Source organism: Odontesthes bonariensis, chromosome 5 (assembly GCF_027942865.1).
Source record: "Odontesthes bonariensis isolate fOdoBon6 chromosome 5, fOdoBon6.hap1, whole genome shotgun sequence".
NCBI lineage: Eukaryota > Metazoa > Chordata > Actinopteri > Atheriniformes > Atherinopsidae > Odontesthes > Odontesthes bonariensis.
In genome coordinates this window covers 31,175,666-31,196,122 of record NC_134510.1, presented here as the reverse complement: position 1 = coordinate 31,196,122, position 20,457 = coordinate 31,175,666, and the positions used below count along the sequence as shown (strand labels likewise).

At 39.8% G+C, this 20,457-nt stretch overlaps 1 protein-coding gene across 2 annotated transcripts; it reads left to right on the top strand.

The window, feature by feature from the left end:
* The first annotated feature begins 80 nt into the window (after positions 1-80).
* lsr (lipolysis stimulated lipoprotein receptor) lies at positions 81-15,924 on the top strand. 2 transcript variants are annotated; one of them, XM_075466083.1, is made up of 11 exons: positions 81-292; positions 1,415-1,744; positions 4,617-4,736; positions 5,012-5,068; positions 7,572-7,718; positions 8,298-8,501; positions 8,722-8,778; positions 10,591-10,707; positions 11,606-11,903; positions 14,241-14,709; positions 15,201-15,924. In XM_075466083.1, the coding sequence occupies exons 1-11, from the start codon at positions 253-255 to the stop codon at positions 15,234-15,236; spliced, it is 1,875 nt and encodes a 624-aa protein (XP_075322198.1). In that variant the 5' UTR covers positions 81-252; the 3' UTR covers positions 15,237-15,924. The 2 variants fall into 2 exon arrangements, with proteins under 2 accessions (XP_075322198.1, XP_075322199.1); XM_075466084.1 differs by lacking the exon at positions 5,012-5,068.
* Positions 15,925-20,457: the final 4,533 nt, after the last annotated feature.

Below are 20,457 nucleotides of genomic sequence, written 5' to 3'. Positions count from 1 at the left end.
AAACGAGCCTCACCTGGAACAAAAACAACCTCAAAAAAATTTAACACCCCCCCCTGTTTCGCAACCCGTCTCTAGGAGTTCACCTGTTGAGGTGTTTCTCCTGTCCTCCAGCTAAATACTCAAAATGGAGCTGGCAATGCCCGGCTGAGGAAAAGTATCGCTGCGCTCAGTGTTGTACAAGTTTTTTGCGTCAGGGATTGTTTTATTCTTAACAGTTAGGTCGACTGTGAAAACGAGGAAACAGGATTAAAAATGTTTTGGACGGTAATCATCGCTGCTTTTTTGGCAACAGGTAAGTTGGCCTGTTTTTCACCAGGCGGTAACAGGGTGGGCCTCTTCCGTGAAAACGGCATCTGTGTTGAGCGCTTCTGGGCATGTTTGTAACGCATTTATTTGACATGTTTTATTTTGTCCTATGCAGTCATCGTTCTCAATGTATGCTTTTTTTCCCCCAAGGTTTATTTAGAATGAAGTTTATATTTTATCAACAAACAATATTTTTGAGGCATAACAAAGAAATCTATTTTCATCAGTTTGATAGGTGTCCGCTTGATGGTTCATTTGTTGTAATCAGACTTTTTTATTTATTTATTGTTTTGTTGTTCGTAGCAACGAAACATGTATTTTTTTTTTTCGGCAGAAAATATCTCTGAAACACTGAAAGAAAATGGGCGATAAAAAGGGTTAAAAAGAACGGCCTTCAAATTACGATGCAAAACAGACATCAGTTATTTTAACGTTACTATTATTATGTTTAACTTGTTACAGGCTTTACTCATGCATCAAGAAAAATGCTGTTTTATTAACTGTGCCAGGTGGAACCCCCCCTTTATGGTGCCTTTGCGACAGATATGAACAGTAGGGAGACAGAAACTGGACTAGAGGAAGTATGAGTCAGATCTGGTAGGAGGTTTACAAATAAATAATAAATATCTTCCATTTCAACTCACTCAAACCAGCTGACTAAATGCCAAATGTGCATGTTTGGTCTGCTATGTGTTGTGATATATTGAAAATATAGGTGGAAGTAGGTTACATCAGGGCATACAATGTTCCTTCTTATAACTGGAAAGAAGTTATATTTTTCTTAATGTCAAATCTCCTAAAATGACTGAAAGTCATATATATCCAAATGAAAATGTTGTTCATTCCTCTGTTTTCAGATCATAGATATTATTGTCTTCATGTCTGTAACGATCAGGCTGAGAGCATGGACCAAATTTGAAGTGACTCATCTCACCCACTCTCAGTGATACTTACAGTGAAGAAACATTGTTTATCATGTGCCACACCTTAAATATTGCAGGCGACTGAGAAATCTTTAGCTAGTGTTACAAAATGTTTCTAAATTTAGATAATCTGTTGGTCCTACTAATATACATTTTATTCTCACTATTTTTCTGATACTTTCTAGAGTCCACCCTGGCCATTTCAGTCCAGAGCCAAACCAGGAGGTACATTGTCATCCTCTTCCAGCCCGTCACCCTCAGTTGTGACTTCCAGACGACTGCCTCTCAGCCTCCTGTCATCACCTGGAAGTACAAATCATACTGCCGGGACCCAATCCAGGCTGCGCTCAATCCTAGCAGCGCAGAGAACGCCTTGGCTCAAAACAACCCCAACTATGACCCTAACATCGAGTGCGCTGACAGCCAAAGGACTGTCCGCATAGTGGCTTCCAAACAGGCCAGCGCCGTTACCCTCGGCAAAGAATATCAGGGTCGCAAGATCAGCATCATAAACAGTGAGTTTATTAAAGCCTATTCTATAAGACCTCCATTTAGAGGTGTAATACAACTAAGTGTGATGTTTTGACTTGACGGACAAATTGGATTTAAAAAGAGACAAGTATGAGGTAAACATAAATGTATATTTTACATAGATTTATTATCAAAAATCTGTAGCTTCTGTGTAGATCTGCTTTTCAAACTGAAATTGTTTTGCATTATGTCCATGTTTGCAAGAAAGATTTTCATAGAGAAATAAGTCAAATGAGAATCGGACTATTGCTGAAGTTTAGCTTCAGGATATAAAATCATTTATATCCTTTATTTTAAAGCAGAAATAGACTGAATCAAGGGAAATAATAATTGAGGTTTGTATGAGCTAACATCCTAAGGTTATACTTAAATAGTCATGTAAATTTATACATAAAAAAATTAAAGTAAAGTATAAGATAAATGCTAAATATCAAATCACAGTAATCATGTTGGACATGACAGTTCAAAAACTAACTTTTGGGTCAGCCCAACCAAACTGAACTTTTAAAGTGCTTGGAAGTGTTTGTCAGACCGACACCAGACTAACTCACCTAGAAAATCACTCCTCCACTCAGCTACAACCAAATGGTTCTCCAAAGTTTCATCTTTATGCTATAAACAGAAATGTAAATGTGTATTGAAAAAGCTGAATTCCCAAGAAAGCACCTCTTATTTGCACCTTTTCTTTTGACAAACGGTTTAACACGTCAGAAACGGAGTCTGAAAGTCATCTCATTCAGTCCATGGGTATGCTCATAGTTTCATAACACATTTCCAGACTGTTGCTATGGTAAAATCCTGATTGTACAACCAATTGAGTCATTTGAGACTATTTCTGTCTGTCATGACTTGGTCAGTCCGGTCGTCAAAGGGTTGTCGTCTACTTAAGCTTAAGGCTTAAGGCTATCCAAACTCTTTTCATGTGTCGTTCCACGATGGTGGAATGACCTACCGAGCCCTACCAGAACAGGGGCATCCCCGAATATCTTCAAGAAACTCTTGAAGACCCAGCTCTTCAGAGAGCATCTCCTATCCTAGCACTTACCCCATACTTCCCTACCCCCTGTACTGCACTTTCTCTTTCTGTACCTCCCTCTATGCCTGCACTCTACCTCTACACTGTCACCTCTGACAGAGTCTGACCAGTGGTGTCCTTCTACGTAGTGTGGTGTCTGATTAATTTGACTCATCTGACTCTACTCAACAGAGGGTCAGTGGCTCCAGATAGGAAAGGAACAATGGTGACATATGTAAACATTTGGACCATAACATATTCCTTGATTATGTGCTTCATGGACAGGGTCACAAGATATGTATAGATTGTATACTAAATAGTGTGCCTGTTGACGGACCTGGTGGCCAATAAAATACTTTTGTGTTCAACCCGAGTCTGTGTCAGCAGAGTTCCTCCTGTACCATCTACACACCGGCTGTTTGAAGCCGACCATCCCCTATACACCTCAGTAGCTTATTGTTAGCTTTGATGTTATATCCTCATTTGTAAGTCACTTTGGATAAAAGCGTCTGCTAAATGCATAAACATTTGAAAACATCTGTGCAATGAATTTGTCTATGCTTGCATGTATGATGATCTCCCACAGAGAAAGTTAGAAGAGGTATCTTAAACGTTGTTCACTGGAGAATACATCATGGCTGTAGCTGCGGCAGTCTGTGATACACAGATCGGGATAGCCAGGATGTTGTTTCTTATTGCTACAAAATATTCTTTTAGAGCATTCTTCTTCTGTCCCTTGCTCATGTCAGCGTGCATGCAGTGATGATCAAAGCAGCACACAGAAAAAATTCTAAATGTCATGAAAAACTAGTGTTTCATCAGACTACAGCTATGGGAAGTGAGAACAGTTTGGATTACCTGTTTGGATTGTGCAACAAAAGCAAGTTGAAGCATCACAAGTGTGATTTTATTTGCCAATCTTAATACCCTGCGATGTTCCTATTTTTACGTGCTCCCAACGCAAGATTTCTGCTTAAACAATATATTGTCAAGACCAAAATAATACTATTCTTAAGTAGATATTGGGCCTCCAAGATACATTTTTTTGTCCATCCACCATCACCTTTTGTATAGCTTTTCAGAGGCCAACCCTACACTGTTGATACAGAGCAGATACATAAGAGGGTGCAGAGTGTATCTACGTAGGCACAGAAAAGACAGTTTGTCTGGGCTCTTTGTTTAACAATTTGTCTTCAATTAGAATAAAAGTATCAAGATTGTTCGAATTATTCTTCATTAGATCCAGGTTGAATTGTGACAGGGATGTAGGTCAAGTTCCTGTGAGTCATCTTTTTAACATCTGTTGCATTTTTTAAAGATAATCTTTTCCACCACAATCACTCCCACTTAGGATGGCATTTGCAAAGTTTAAAAAAAGTGCAGCGCAGAGCACTTTGAGCGATTCTCAGGCTTTGGCTCTTTCTCAACCATGCATGTGATTAAAAAAATAACCTGTGTTTCCCCCAATCTGAGTGGGCAGTGCACTGGTGTATAAGATCATATGAATGTTCTGTTTTTAAATCATTAAGCATAGATGGTCTCTTAGAAACTCTGTTTTTGTTAAAAAAAAAAAAACAGTGAATACACAACCCACAACTAGATCAATTATTGCAGTATCTGCCGATTATTCATCATTGTTCACTTTACTGACCACATCAAGAGAAAGAAAACCAAAACCAAAATGATGCAAAGATGCCCCGGTGTGGGTGTAGCATCCACACACTGAGGTACAGGCATTTTCTAGTAAAAAAAAAACTGCACTTAGCTGTTATCATAAAGTCTTACTCTAGTAAAATTAGAATGATCGTAAATAACAACAACAAAAAATGTTTTCCTTACAGATGCAGACCTGAATATAGCACAGACAGCATGGGGAGACAGCGGCGTTTACGTCTGCTCCGTCATCTCGTCCCAGGATCTTTCAGGGAATGGCGAAGACTACACAGAGCTAATTGTACTTGGTGAGTTTCCTTTTTTGTTGCTCTTTACACACTCTGTTTTCTTTTTTCAGTTTTCTGCCCTTTTTTTCCCTCCCATTCTGTCCCCTATTCTCAGAAGCAATTATGCAAATATGTGAGGGAGAATGTACCAAAAATCCTTGCGGTGGCTTGTTTTGGAAGTAGCTGATGACTATGTGTTGGGGGGTTCTCGAAAGTATGTTGAGTCAAAAGTTTTAGGCAGCGAAGCTAGACGGATAACACTTTAAAGTAATTGTGGCTTTATCTTTCTTTCACAGAGAGAAAGTCAAATACTACTGACCTCCTGCCTGGCATTGACTTACTGGTTATGGAAGGTAGTACATGCCCCTTAATTTAGTCGAGCAATGTTTCAGTCCCGTGTTAAAGGCAAAGGGGGTCTGTCAAGTTTAGCTTTGAATGAAGCAGCACAGTTATTTTACTGGAGGCCACTCAGCTGGTGTGTGCTCTTTAGAAGCTTCAACCACCCTGAAAAAAGAGTTTAGGTTTAAAATGGTTTGGGTAAATGCAAGTCCATACACCGTTCTGCTTTTTATCCTACCACTGACACTATTCACACGGCACAACTAAGTATTTCCATATCTATGCACACAAGCATAAATGCCAAGTTTCAAATGTTTATTTCTTTAATAATATACGGTGTTAAAAAAAAAGAAAAGCATGCTGATAAAATAACTCATAAAACAGAAGAACTGAAAAAGGAAATACGGTGTGTCCCCTCTCTCTCTGTGGCATGAACTGACTTGAAGAGTGAACCTGTTCTTCCAGTTTGACAAAACGTTGAAAAAAAAAAAAAAAAAAAAAACGCATTCCCAGTGCAACAAACATGTTTTGTTTGGTTTCTGTGAACATAGAATACAGTGGAAACCGCTTATAGTGATCACATTGGTCCAGAGCCAATTTGAACACTATAAGCGGTTGATTACTATAACCGAATTAAATAAATCCCGGTTTCATAAGCATTCCAGATGCTTTCCTCACTGTACTCCTGTCTCATCCTGACCCATTGTTGCTCGAGCCACTCATCGCGTGACACAGTGTCAGCCTCAGCAGCCTCCCTCGTGCAGCTTCTTAAACACTATAGCCGCTTTCGGACTGTAGGAAGCTTTGGCAGTTCTAATAACCTTTTAATCCGCGGGGCCGTTTTCTCCCGTGTTCGGACATACAGGAACTCGGGGCTATCTCCCTCAGTTCCTATAACTATTTAGCTCCTTCTCCGAGGTCGGGTCTTTTCATAGTTCTTATAGAACGAATCTAACGGAGGTGTGTGGTGGTCGGTAGCTACGCCCCATGTCATGCTATCACGGCTGAAATGTTTCCTCATAGACACAGACACAACCGGCGGGTGTTTAATAAGTTAAACTTACACTGGTCTCATTTGTCTGCAGCGCTCTGCTCTCCTTTCTTCCTTCATGAAATGAAAAAGTATCGTCTCCTGACTCTCTCTTTTCCAGCCTCGATATTAGACGCCTGATGTGATTGTCCATGATTAATATCACCATCATGCAGACCATAAACACGGTGGCCTCCCCGCTCTCCATATTAGCTTCTTGGTGGTGTTTTTTCTACTCTCCTTACTTTTACCGTTTTGTTTTGTGTTTGAATGTAGCGCTAAACGGCTAACGGCTAACACGTCACTGAAGCAGACGGCTGCGCGCGACGCATCAGTCCCGACCTGGTCCCGACTCATGTGCGAATGCAGACTGAAACAGTTCCGCTGGGGAAGGACAGTTATCAGAACGAAATTCGAGGAGGGTAGTTCTGATAACTACTTTCTTAGAACGGTCTGTCCGAAAGCGGCTAATGTTCTCCCTCTTTTTAAATCGCTCAAACCAGCCGACAGAAACTTTGAAACCATCCTCTGCCTCGGCCTTCTCCCTGACCAAGGGTCCGCTCAGCGGGGCGTTGCGAGACCGGGCATTATCAATCCACTTCACCAGGGCGGCCTCAACCGCAGGTGCTCTCGTTGCTTAATTAGACTACACAAGGTAGCCTGAGGAATGCCAAGCTTCGCCGCAGCATCTCGTTGGCTTGTTTTTGGTAATTTGTCATACGCCTCGAGGAGACTATGTTTTTCATTCAGAGAAAATGACTTCCTTTTTCCAGCCATGATTCGCGCGCTTGCTGCCCGGTGTCAACTCGTTACGTTAGCTAGCGAGGCAGAAGCAGACGTCCAGAAAGGAATCAAGGGAGTAAAAAATAAAATAGCTACACGTAGTTTTAAAATTATTTTTGCACATGTTTACATTCATAAAATGGCCAAAAATGAACATTATAAGCGGATTTCTTGATTACTATAAACAAATTATTTAAACAGCATTTGTATAGAAATGATTCTGTCCCAAGCCTTTTGATCTATATAAGCGGTTGATTACTATATCCGTGACCACTATAAGCGGTTTCCACTGTATAACAATATAGTCCATGGGTTACTTTGTGGCTCTGACTTGAGGGATTGACTAAGACTTCTGCCTCTTTTTTTTCTTTTCTTTCTTTCTCTCTTTTTTTTTTTTTTTTAAACTATTCTCCAGAGACCAGTTTACATACAGCATCTTCAAATCGTTATGTTTGAGTGAAATGAAACCAAAAGAGAATGTCTGTCTCGATCTTTTGTCCCTAATGATTTACTACACAAACCAATCACACATTTAGCTCACTTTAATTAGGGCTGACAAGTAACATAAGCTTGGTGTGTGTGTGTGTGTGTGACCCTTTTATCATTATGATGTATTTGGAATTGTGTGAAACCAAATTTTGTGCGTAAGTAAAGCGAACCTTTAAGGAAAATGTGTTCAAAGCGCCCCCTTCTGGTCCACACAGACTGGCTCCTGGTTGTCCTGGTGGTTTTGGGATTCCTGTTGCTGCTGCTCCTGATTGGGATCTGTTGGTGTCAGTGTTGTCCGCACACCTGCTGCTGCTTCGTCAGTTGCCCCTGCTGTCCTGAGAAGTGCTGCTGTCCACGAGCGTGTAAGTATTTCATAAAGGAGCTAGTGACATTTCTCAAGCTTTTAATTGTAATCTAGAACCGGGTGTCTTACTGAAATACTCTTTTCTACAAAAAATAAATAAAAATAATGTCTGTAGATCTTAGTATCAAAAATAGAATTTAGTTTTACCAGTAACGACTGAAGTAAAGTAAGATAAATATGTCACAGAAGAAAAGACATTATCAGCAATAATGTGTGAGTATTCAGCAGAATCAGTTACTTTTCTTTATCCATTTGATACTTGATCACCGGGCTGTGTTTGTGTCAGCTTTATGATATGTGCTGGCTGATCCTCCATTTGAATGGTGTGCAGATTCTGCCTGCTTGATGTCCCGTTCCTGGTGCTGGCATATAAATGCTGCAGACCCGGTGGTTAAGTGGGTGGCACGTGTAGAAGTAGCAAACGCGTAACACCTGTGTCCAAAGTTTCCCAGAAGAACATTGCATTGTAATTAGATACTGGATGTTATTCTATTCACTCGTCGGTGTTTTTTATTTTGTGGCTTTAAAATTGTTTGAGACCATCATGCTTCTTTACATTTTTTTTATGATTTTGCAGTGTATGAGGCAGGGAAAGCGGTGAAGAAAGGTATGCCTGGTCAGTATGCCGCCAGCTACTTTGCTCCCAGTATTTATGCTCAGCCAGTGTATGGTGGCCCACAATCTCACCAGCCTGGCATGCCCATGCTTCCTCTTCCCAATGGAGTTGGACATGCCCCTCCCCACAATGGTTACGGTCGCGACTATGATGGTGCAAGCTCGGGTAGGTAATAGTTCAAAAAATAAATAAGAAATTATAATTTTTTTGTGGTTCTTACCCTGAAATTTGAGTATTTTCTGTAGTTTCCATAATGTGCTTAACAGAGGCAAAGCAGTCCGTGTCACATACCTGAAAGTGTGACTTGTCATAGTAAACTCACTGTTTCTTTGATGTTGAACTCTGTGGAAACCCTTTCAAATTTGCTTTGTTGTTGACTTGGCAGTGGGGCAGGGATCACAAGTGCCTTTGCTGCACGATCCAGAAGGAGGAGGAGACCACAGTGAGTAAATTTCTTCTTCATAAAGTACAACACTGCAGCTGCAGGTTTTTTTTTTTTTTTTTTTTTTTTTTTTTGTCTTCCTGAACCACATCATCCATTTTAGCAGACGAATCTCCTCTCTGTAGTGTTATTAGTGTCCTTTCAGTTAAATCAAGAAAAAACTGAGGTCATTGTGCTTGGCAACAAAGAGAAGAGGTTTGCTGTCAGTAAACATCTTGAGTCACTGTCTCTAGAAACTAAAGATTAAAGTCCGGAACCTCGGCGTGCTGATAGACTCAGACCTGACCATCAACAATCATATCAAATCAGTCACCAAATCAGCCTTTTATCAACTTAAGAACAGATCCAGAATGAAGGGTTACATGTCCCAAACAGATCAGGAGAAGCTGATTCATGCTTTCATCTCCAGCAGACTTGACTACTGTAACGGTCTTCTGACTGGACTCCCCCAAAGGAGTCTCAAACAGCTGCAGCTCAGCCGAGTTTTAACCAGAACAAAGAGATCAGATCACATCACCCCAGTTCTCAAGTCTTTACATTGGCTCCCGGTCAGATACAGAATAGATTTTAAAGTTCTGCTACTCGTCTACAAATCACAGAATGGTTTAGGTCCAGAATACATGAATGACATGCTAGCTGAGTATAAACCCAGCAGAGCTCTGAGATCTGCTGACTCAGGTCAGATAGTGGAGCCCAGAGTTCAAACTAGACACGGTGAAGCAGCTTTTAGCTGTTATGCTGCACACAACTGGAACAAACTACCAGCAGAACTGAAATCAGCCCCAACTGTAAGCACTTTTAAATCCAGGTTAAAAACATTTCTCTTTTGGTGTGCTTATGGTTGAGTTTGTATTTTTCTTTTTCCCCTCTTCTTTGATTGCTTTTAACTGTGTTTTTAAATTTTATTCAATTTTTTTTTTCTCTTTAAATTGCTGCTTTATGTTGTTCTTTTAAATGCCTTGTCTTTATGTAAAGCACATTGAGTTGCCTGTGGTATGAAATGCGCTATATAAATAAAGATGCCTTGCCTTGCCTTTCTCAACAGTGAAAATGTGAAATGGGGTGTTATATCAGTACAAAAGCATGAAATGAAAATGAAACAATGTGATCACGTTTGATGTATGGCGCGGTTATATACAGCTTGTGTTTTCTTTTTCAAAACTCTCCTTTGCCCCTAATTGTAATCATCTTAACACTATTCCCAAAAAAATGTTTTAGGGTGCTTCACATAACAAATAAGACAAGAAGGTCAAATTAATATTCACAAAAGCGCAAAAATGTACAGACATGGCCGAAGGCTTTAAGAAAGTGGAAAGTTTTAGAGGAGTATTCGACGGTTGCAGTAACCTCGGTGTGCCTGTGGATGAAAGTTGGGTTTGGGTTTGTGCCGGAGCCGGTATCAAAACGTCATGTTTACTACATTACTACAACAAATGCAACGTACTTGAAATGTTCCTGAATAAGCCGGCCAGGAGGCGGCATGAAAATAGGAAACAGTCGTTGCCCAAGCATTAAAGGAGAGCTGGGATGTCACCGTCATAATGACAGAATTATTATTTCTGATTTTTTTTTTTTTTTTTTTGTGCTGATTTCTGACTCCGACAGCGTTTGTTTCTGTTTTTATTGTGCTCTTTTGTGACATTTGTGTGGATTAAGTTTTGAAAACAAGCAAACAATGAGTTTTTGCACTGTTAGATCAACAAATTCAACTTCAAACATTTATATCCTGAAACTATAAGAAAAAATCCAGCATTTTTATGATAAAGATGGTCCTATTGACTGTGTTTGCACTTCCTCTTTTCCTCGCCCCAGCTCGCAGTGGGTATCGTATTCAGGTGGACCCTGATGGGAACGCCACACGTGCCATTTACTATTTGGAAAAGGAGCTTGCGACATTAGACCCATCCAGACCTGCCAACTACTCCCGCTGTAAGTGAATTAACACTTCCTGCTGCTCTGTGCTACTTGAGTGTTGAGTCTGTGTGGACCACAGTGGTTGAAAATAAATCATTTTCTGTCAAGAGTCACTTAACCACATCCTGTGTCCTTAACCACAGCCTGTGTCATCTCCCCAATACTTCCATCCCCTCACAGGCTCTCCTGTGAGGGTAAGTCTGAAACTGATGTCTCAGACTGACCTTAAAGGGGAATTCCTGTATTTTCAACATTAAGCCTCTTTTCTGAGTCGTCTGCAATGTTTTAGAACCCCCCTCACCGCTTTTTTGATGTTTACTGCTGTCTCTGGTATTTGCCTAATTTTGATTCTTCTCAACCTGCTTCAGAACGGCTAGTCATGTGCCTGTCTTAAAAGGTCCGTAAAAGCACAATAAACGTCCGTTTTCAAAATCATCAACTCACCGGAGTGGTTACTGGTGTGCACTGGTAATCCATATCAAATTTCGTAGCGAAAAGTTGCTTCTGTCGTGTTTTATTTGACATTTTGTAAATCCCATTGAGTTGTATTGAAGACTGGATGTTCGTCGATAGCGGACATGTTTGTAGTTCTCTCGCACCGGAAATGCAATACACCTAGCAGCATTTCCGGTGCTAGAGAACTACAAACATGTCCGTCACACAGATGAGACTGGGTCTTTACAGTCGTAAACTGTAAATTACGGAACCACTCGCCACCGCATGTTAGGAAGACTCACACTTCCCTTAAGTGAAAAGACTTGTTCATCACTGGGCTGTTAACTTAGTATAAGAGCAGACTTGGAAATGGCTTCAATAAGCTCCAAATGTTTCAGACTCCCTTCATTTGTACTCAAACTGGACACCATTTTATTTTCTCTTGTGCTTAATCTCTTGTCGTTTGGTTTTTCTTCAGTGGACAATATGACTGAAGTCAGTTCCTTGCACGATGGCTTGGAGCCTCGAGGTCGTGGGGGTCGTTCCCAGCCTCCACCTCTGGCCACAGTCTATGATCGAGATGAAGCCATGAGCACCATCAGTAGTGTCTCCCAGCAAGGCCACCGCCGTGATGACTATCCACGCCGTGGTGGAGGTTACATGGGAGATCGCGTCCGTGCCCGTTCCATGGATAACCTCGACGACATCGGGCAGAGACACCCCAGAGACGACTACCCACCAAACCGCCGTCCAGATGTGCCCAGAGGCAGGAGAGGGTGAGTCTCACTTCCATAAGCAAAACCATCGTATTGTCATCATTACTTTTTTTTTTTTTTTTTCAGCGTAAGCCCCTTTCAGACACCCACACCTTTCCATTGATCTGCTGACAACTGAATGATTTGAAGTTTTTACTCTGCAAAAACTCGAGACTACCGTCTTATAAGGTTGAACCTTGTAACGGTTACAGTGCTGTGAAAATATCACGAGCCACCTCTCATTCTTTACATATTGCCAGAAAATTTACTGGAACGTGTCCAAGTATGCGTAGAAAAACCAAGCTTGCAAAATTCTAATGAGCTTGAAAGTCAACATTTACTTTGATCGCCACAGCCCGAACCCTCTTCAACAAGCTTTCTTGTAATTTCTTTTTAAGTCGTCTAAAGGAATAGTTCCCCAGATTTCTTATGTGACATTCCGAAGCTCTTCTTTGAATTTGGGCTGCCTTTTGTTCAGTTCTCTGTCAAGATGATCCCACACTGTTTCAATAATGTTTTGGTCCGGGCTTTTGGGAGGATTCATCCCTGCATAAGACCTGTTGCCACAGATTTTCAGTCTAGTTTATGTCATTTGGCATGCGACAGACATTTTTTTTTCCCCCGTTTCCCTTCCTTAACCCTCTGGGGTCTGAGCCGTAACGCGATCTGATCACGCCGGCGTGATCATAGACCTCAGAGGGTTAAGAATGACTTCTTAAAAAACACCCTTCCATGAAGACCATTTCTGATGAGGCTTCTTTGAACAGTAGATGGATCAACTGAAGGTTTACATGCATCTCTTTGGTCCTGTGTCGGGTCTTTACCTAAGGACATCATTTTCAGATATTGGTCATCGACAGTAGAAGTTTTCTCTATTTTTTTTTTTAAAGGACACACTACATGGGTTCCATGGTGTGTTTAAGGTTTAAGCTGCATTGATTTGCATTGATGCATCAAAACCTGCAGACTTCATGGTGTGTTCATTATTAATTCAGAAAACTGTTTTTCTGTGGACATAAGTTGTTTAACATAACAGTATAGCATAGCAGTTAATTGCTTTATTCTTATTTTTCAATAGTAAATACTTACCAAGTGTCATTCACACAAATGCTCAGAACCGCACTTCTCTGTCTGGTCTCTACTGTGATTATAATATTACGGCTCTAATATATGTTATTATATAAATAAATAAATACATATACAAACAAATGGTAAAAAGTAATGGAAAGGGAGAAAAGAGATGAATAGAATTTTAATTTATTTTGGGTATATCATAAGCTGCAATACAAAACACACCTTTTAGCCATTTAAGTACCAACATCGCTGAATTGTGCCAAGCAACCACATTTAAAAAAAAAAAAAAAAAAAGGAAAATAAGATGAAAGTCCTGAGTAGCACAACGTATCTAGTTTCTACTCACTACCACTAGATAACGTGTGCAATTTTAGTTAAAGTATCCTCCCGTTTAAAATATAAAACAAATGGCATTATGTCATGTGGTTATGCAGAAGTGATTCTATCGAAGACCTCCGGGTGAGAGTTTCAGAAAACGAATACGAAATGTGTAAAAAGAGATGTTCTGGTAAAAATCTTTGCTGATGTTTGCTGTCAGGTGAAAAAGGAACGTGACGAATCGGCGAACTGTGAGGGCAGCGATTTCAACCCATGGCACTGCAACAGTGGCATGGGTTGACAGTTCAGCTTTCTCAGAAGCCTCTTGCTCAGTGCCTTTCCACTTCAAAGCGATGAGGTTTCTCTGAATGACACATGTTCCATAATGATAGTTTCAGTTGTTCGTGCTTTGGTTGGTAAAATGGAGCTTACCAGAACACCCACCTATTTTACTGACAAACTTACCCACGTAAGAGAGACAAGAAAGACATCAAAATGTATTTCTGGAATGCAAATCATCTCAGGAGAGCAAGACAGTTTCGTATCATCTTAATACCAAAGAGACAAATATCCATCTTCTGTTTTTTTTTGTTTTTTTTTTTCTATCTGATGCCACATTGTTTTATAAAGAAATTCCACTTTGCTTTGACAGTTTGAAGATTGATTTCCCAATATGATATTTAAACTAATGTCTAACCTGGTGGAACTTCCCCACGAGCTTACATTTTGATACAGTTTTTACTAATTTGATCTATGCTCGCAATCTTCGAAAGTGTTAAACTACAAGAAACTCCTCATTAATCATCTCATTTCTAAAACGCTAAAAGTAGTTTCTGGTTCTGCAGGATAAAGAAGAGCTGGGGACATGAGACAATTTTTAAAGCCCAACTTTATTTTGGCATGAACATTAGTGCAATCAGTGCTAATGATAGACATCTATGGGATGTTTTTTTTGTGGCCCTTCAGCTCAGATGATGAGTGGAGCAGCAGCGCTCGCAGCGGCTACGATCGAAACTATGACGACCGCAGACGTCGGGACTACTCCCCTGATGATCGTGGGAGAAGAGAAGGAGGGGCCAATAGCAGCCTTGCAGGCCGGCGCAGCCGTAGTCGTGACGATCTGATGGACCTGGAGAGGGACCGCCAGCATGGAGGTGGTGCCAGGGGTGGCCGAGTGGATTATGATGACAGTTTCCTGCGAGAAGCCATGGAGAAGAAGAAGATGGGCGAGCAGCAGAGGGCACGCAGCCGGGAGCGACTGGACAGTGAGAGCGATCGTTCAGATCGGGGGAGGGTGCCGCGTGGACCCCCGCCTCTTCCTGTGAGCCCGCCCTCTGGATACCCGGGTCGCCGCGATGACTACCCACCTCCTCCACCACCATCGTACAGTGACAATGAAAGTGTGTCCTCTTCAAAGAAAAGCAACCTCCGCAAGGCAAGTTCAAATGAAATATGTGCAAACGTGTAACTGATGTTTCAGACTGACCTCAAGTAGGAGTTTCAAGTTTCTGTCAGTGTTAATTCAAAGAAAGCAAAAATAATTTTATGATAATGAGTGTCAGTAAAAATAGTCTTAGCAGAGCTGATGCAGCTCCGCGGCACAAGTGAGAAGTCAGCAGCATCATGATCACTTCCAGCTCCACTATCCTCCTGCTTTTGATATTTAACCATAGTCTAAATAAATAATTTATTATATGAATAAAACTTTCTTGAAGAATTGAATAATATTTTTGATTATTTTCATGATTTATATTTAGAATATAAATGCATCATCGTGCCACATATTAAGCAGGGGGTTCTTGAAAGATTGGGAGCAGGCCTTATTTTCACTGTCACCAAAAGTATTACAGAAGCCTGAAATGTTGTCAAATAAAATCTTTCCTCTGGTTTATTGATTACGTGAACATGTCTTTTGCTTTCTTGCAGAATGGAGCTGTGAGCCGAGAGAGCCTGGTTGTGTAAAAAGTCCCAATGATGTTGGACGCAGCTCTGATGTCATACAAAAGACAGTTGGTTTTTCAAGACTGTAAATATTACGCATACTACTAATTAGATTTTCTATTTGATGATGAACTCAAATTGTTGCTGCACATGTTGTAAACTACTAACAAGTGAGAGCTGCAAAGTTTGTGTGCCTTTCCTTCGATAAAAATTTGTGGCTGCCACAAGTGCCTTAGAGTGTACAGCGTTTTGTTTGTAGATGTAAAAGTCAGGTTAATAAGTACTTCTCTGGTAACTTTCTCTGGTTTCTTGAGAAGTTGAATTGGGTTTGAATGTTTTTCACTTTTATGTAGTTTCAGTGAGCTGATAAAGGTACTGATGTAGTTTTATGGGGGTCTTCAGTGTTTTGTTTTTGTACTTGTGAAAAACTAATATTTTTTGTTTTTTAAACTATGTACATTTAAATGAATCTATTTTATCTCGTTTTTAATCATGTTCGTATGCTCACTTTATAGACATTGTCAACAAACTACTCGGATAGATTTTATTGTTTTTTTTGTTTTTTTTTACAGAAGCTTGGAGCTTTTAATTTCCATTATGCTGTACAGCTGCCCAGTTATATGCTTTGAAAATGCAAATGTTTATGATTATGATTTTACAATAAAGGTCTCATTGCCAGGCAATTTACTGGATTGGGAGTGTTTCACCACTGGATGCCACCATCTTGTTAGTTTTTTATCTTCTCGGATGTTACAGACAGTGATGGTGCTACTGTTGAAAACATTCTCTTAGATTTTGAAATTTTAAAACCAAAGACAACATTGCTTAGTGATAAATCAGGATTTTTGGAACAACAGGATAAGGACTTCTGTTCTTCAGCTCTCCTTGAAGTCAAACATTTTCTAGTCTGTCCATCAGATTTGACACTTAAAGAATGGACACAAAGACCGGAACAAATGTACAGTGTGACACCAACTATCTTTAAATAAAAAATGTTGTATTGGTTCAAGACTATGCCCTCATACAAGGGCCTTTAAATTAAAGAATCAAAAAGTACAACTTCAAATATTACAACGGCATTAGTCTCTGCTAAGTGTAAAGTGTAAAATTGTTGTGCATTAGCTGTCACATTTTGGACAAAGATCCACTTTCAGGTAAAACCACTTTTTTTTTGTTTTTGTTTTTGCCACCTTGTTGCTCAACTTATGCAATTTAGGTTTCCTGTGTAGCGTTATTGGGCATTTATATATGCATCAAATATAAGGATTTATAAGACGTTCTCACTGTCTCAAATAAACCTTAAACCTCGAATTAAGGGCACCACCTACCATTATTTTAACTTGCTTTAAGTCACAGTCAGGGAGGAAAACTTTTAAAATCTTACGATCCTGGTATATTAAATTAATAATCAATTAATAATCAGTCTCATATCTCGCTACTTTCGTGAAGTTCTCGTTTGGTTGGACAGACATTACGTAAAGAAAGCATACGACACAATCTGTGATTATAACATAATTATATAGATATATGAACTATTTTTTAAAATGATATGACCAAAACATGAACCTTTAAAACAAACAGGAGATGCATTGAATATGGGTGATTATATAAAACACTTAGTGAATGGAAAATAAAATATGGGGAATGGAGAGATACTGGATGTATTCAAACAGGTTGGCTGACTATTTGACGCTAAATACTGACATTTTGGATTAATTTATCATTCTGTGAAAGCCTCGAGACATCCATCAAACCCACTTTAAGGTGAAAACGGGTCGGTCTTACTGTGCTGAAGTTCTGCTTAGTCAGCTCGGAACACGGCAGCGGCCACGCGGGGTCCGAGGGGGTTTCTCTTCCGCTCTCTGGGCCTTCCTGGTTGTGGTGGCTGACTTTAGCGGACTTCTCAGTTGCTTCTTTCACTGGGAAACGGGAACGATGGTGCCGAGGGCTGTGGTTAGATGATCAAATCTTCCGAGTGTCAGTGGGTCCGTTGCTTCTCTGATGAAGTGAACTTAAGTTCACAGAAGATTAATAACAGGTTGCTTGAGTTGGCTTTCTGGGTAGGAAACTTCATTCTGTTCTTATCTTTGTTCGGGTCTTTCTTTCTCGTCTCCGGGGTCTCACTGGGTTCTGGAGGGCTTCCTTCCGGTCGTCCTCTGCATCGCTCATCCTCACGTCCTTCCGCTCTCTCCTGAGATTATGGGAAAACTCCCAAACTCTGGTGAGCTCTTCTCTCCTTCTCAAATCATCTCCAAATCTCTCTGAGCAACTGTTCTCTGCTCAAATCTGAAACTCTGGGTTGGAACTCTTCTGGAACAAGAGGCGTGTGTTTTTCGCGGGCTTCGGGTTTTGACTCTCGGAGGCGGGGCGTGACGTAAGCTTACACTACTCTTTCAGCCAATGATATGCCTGAACTGTGGTGAACGTCTGCCTGGGTGTCTGTGTAAGATGATCTGTTTTATATGGGGATTTCTGGATGAGACAAAGAAACTCTTATTTCTCCATTACTCCGTCTCATAGAACATTTGTCTCGGTGATTCTGAAAACACTACATCTTGTTAAGATATGCAGATTAAAGATATAACATAGACTTGCAATATAAAGACATCAAAAATAACACACAACGTAATTGATGATTATGACTTTCCAAATTCAGATGAATATCTATGAAATCGTGACATATGAATAGTGAACCACACAATGTTAATTTTCTGTGTTAACAATGGGAACACCAAACAAATACCAAATAGATACCGAAGGGACATCGTTAAAAGTTAATAGTTGCATATATCTTGTCCATTTTACTGAGTCCTCTGGGATTTAAATGTTCAACTAATCAACACTGCAGACCACTAGGGGGCAATGTGGTTCCATCAGGCAGGTTGGGCATTTTCCACCAAGATCAGTTCTTTATCAATATTTAAGCCAGAATCGTACAAATTGTCTCTATATGCGTCTTGTGATCAAGCTGGAAACCTGAAAGAAATTGTATACGGTTATCAAACACATTTAATATAGTTTTAAGGTTCGACTAAAAGTGAGTCTTAGTGAAGTCTTCCCAGTTCGTGTGTAGCCATCTGGTCTCTTTCTCTGGTGGGAAAGGGTGTTAAAGTGTCAACTGCGATCTATGGTGAAGATAAGATAGTAAGTCTCCCATTTCTCCAACAGAAAGATTCTTTGTTCATTCGGGTTTATCCCAATTTATGGCGAGCGTCTGTTGCGAGTTCGACTCCCCAAAAACTTTCAAAAGGGTAGAAGGTTGTCGTAAATTAGGCAGTTTCTGTCTCTCTTTCCTTTGTGGAAAGAAAATGAAGATCTGGTTTTTATCCACATACGTAAACATCCCCCACAGGAATGTTGGTTTTGTCAAAGTTTGAAAAACTCTTAATCCACACGGCACTGTGACTGCTACACCTGCCATTGTGTTCGCGTTGTCCTCACTATGTCTGTCAACACAATAAGGTCATTTATTGTGATTTATTATATCCAAAGTTTGTGCAGATAGCCCACATTTCCACACAGTCTCTGTTGTGGCAGTGATTGCATGTTCAAACCTTCTCGTACTGTAGAAATCTGTTGCCACGTTTGGTCTCTTAAGACTTAATTATAAAAAAAAAAAAACTGCATATTCACCTGGTTGACAACCCATGCCACTAAGAAAGACTGTATCTGATTGGCTTTAGGGCATGTTTTTCTGACATTTCCGTGTTCCTTCTGCGAAGCAGATGTTAAAGAACACTAAAAGGGTTTGCTCTTTCCGCTTTTTGATCACCAGATTTCTGACGACTTCACGACTTCATCAGAAATTACAACGTGACTGGCTTCATGTTTCTCCTTACAGCCAGAGGTTCTCTGTTTATAAAAGAACTTTATTTAATGCTTAATTTGACATATTTATACATTAAAACCTAAGCTGTGGGCTTTCTATTTATGTACTATAATGATCAATAGAAGTGCGGTGAGTGTATGTAAATTTCAAACTGCATCATGAATTAAAGTGTCTGTGATTCTGTGAACACCCATAAGTGGCATTAACATGGCTACTAGAACAAAACCAAGGTTCAAAGTACAGATCTTCTTCACTCATTGTGGTATGAGTTGCCCTCTAGCTATGAAAACTGCAATAACCATATGACTAATCAGGTCTCAATAGGCTGTTTGAAATGAAATGAAAAATACTTTATTTAAAGGGAAAATGGAAGCAATATGTTGCAGATAGATCAGACTATTAGACCAGTTCATTTACATGTGCAATAAGAAAATCTTGTGTTAATCATACGAAAGTATTAAAGTGACTTAAAGTGCATCTAAACATTTTAGTCTGACCAAAATCAACGCTCTTAAAACCGGACTAATGCACCCAGATAATCCAGTTTGAGTTTAAATCATTTCTTCATGTTTACACTCGACTAGACTCAAATTGTGAACTGTGAGTAAACGTTCCAAAAATTCTGCTTGATCTGTGCACTGGATCATCGATGCAGAATGTAAAGACGTTTTCACATCTTGAGTAGATGAATCTTGATATTACCTATCTTGTTGTAAAAAGCCATGTATAGTTTTAGATCACGTTTAATGCAAATTTGTCACCCAGTCAGTTTACAGTGAAATACTGCTTTCCTTCAATATAAACTGCACAGTATAGAATCAAGGAGGCATAGACAATAAATGGGCACAAAGGATAGTAATTACACTGCTGGTAAACAGTAAAACAGTAAAAAAAAAAATCTTTAGAATAATTCAGCCCACTATGTACCATTATTTATACACTGAAATAGTAGATAAGATAATAAATGTGTGTGAAATTGAAAATAGAACATTTGACCTTTGAAAAGAGTTGGTCAGTACCATCAAGAGGATGGAAATTTGTGTATTTGCATTATTTCATACGATACATCTGACACATAGACCAATTTATTGCTTCAAAATCTACTCACATGTAAAGTAGGCAGCATTTGTGGGGGTGAATGATCTTATTTTACATACTTTGATCTGGTCACATGGTATCCTCACATGTAGTAAGTGTGTACATTTTTTCATTTTGAATTTTTACATGTTTCAAATAATTTATGTCAATACACACTCACCGGCCACTTTATCAGGTACACCTTGCTAGTAAATGGTTGGACCCCCCTTTTGCCTTCAGAACTGCATTAATTCTTTATATTGACATGATAGCATCACACAGTTGCTGCAGATTTGCCGGCTGCACATCTATGATGCGAATCTCCCGTTCCACCAC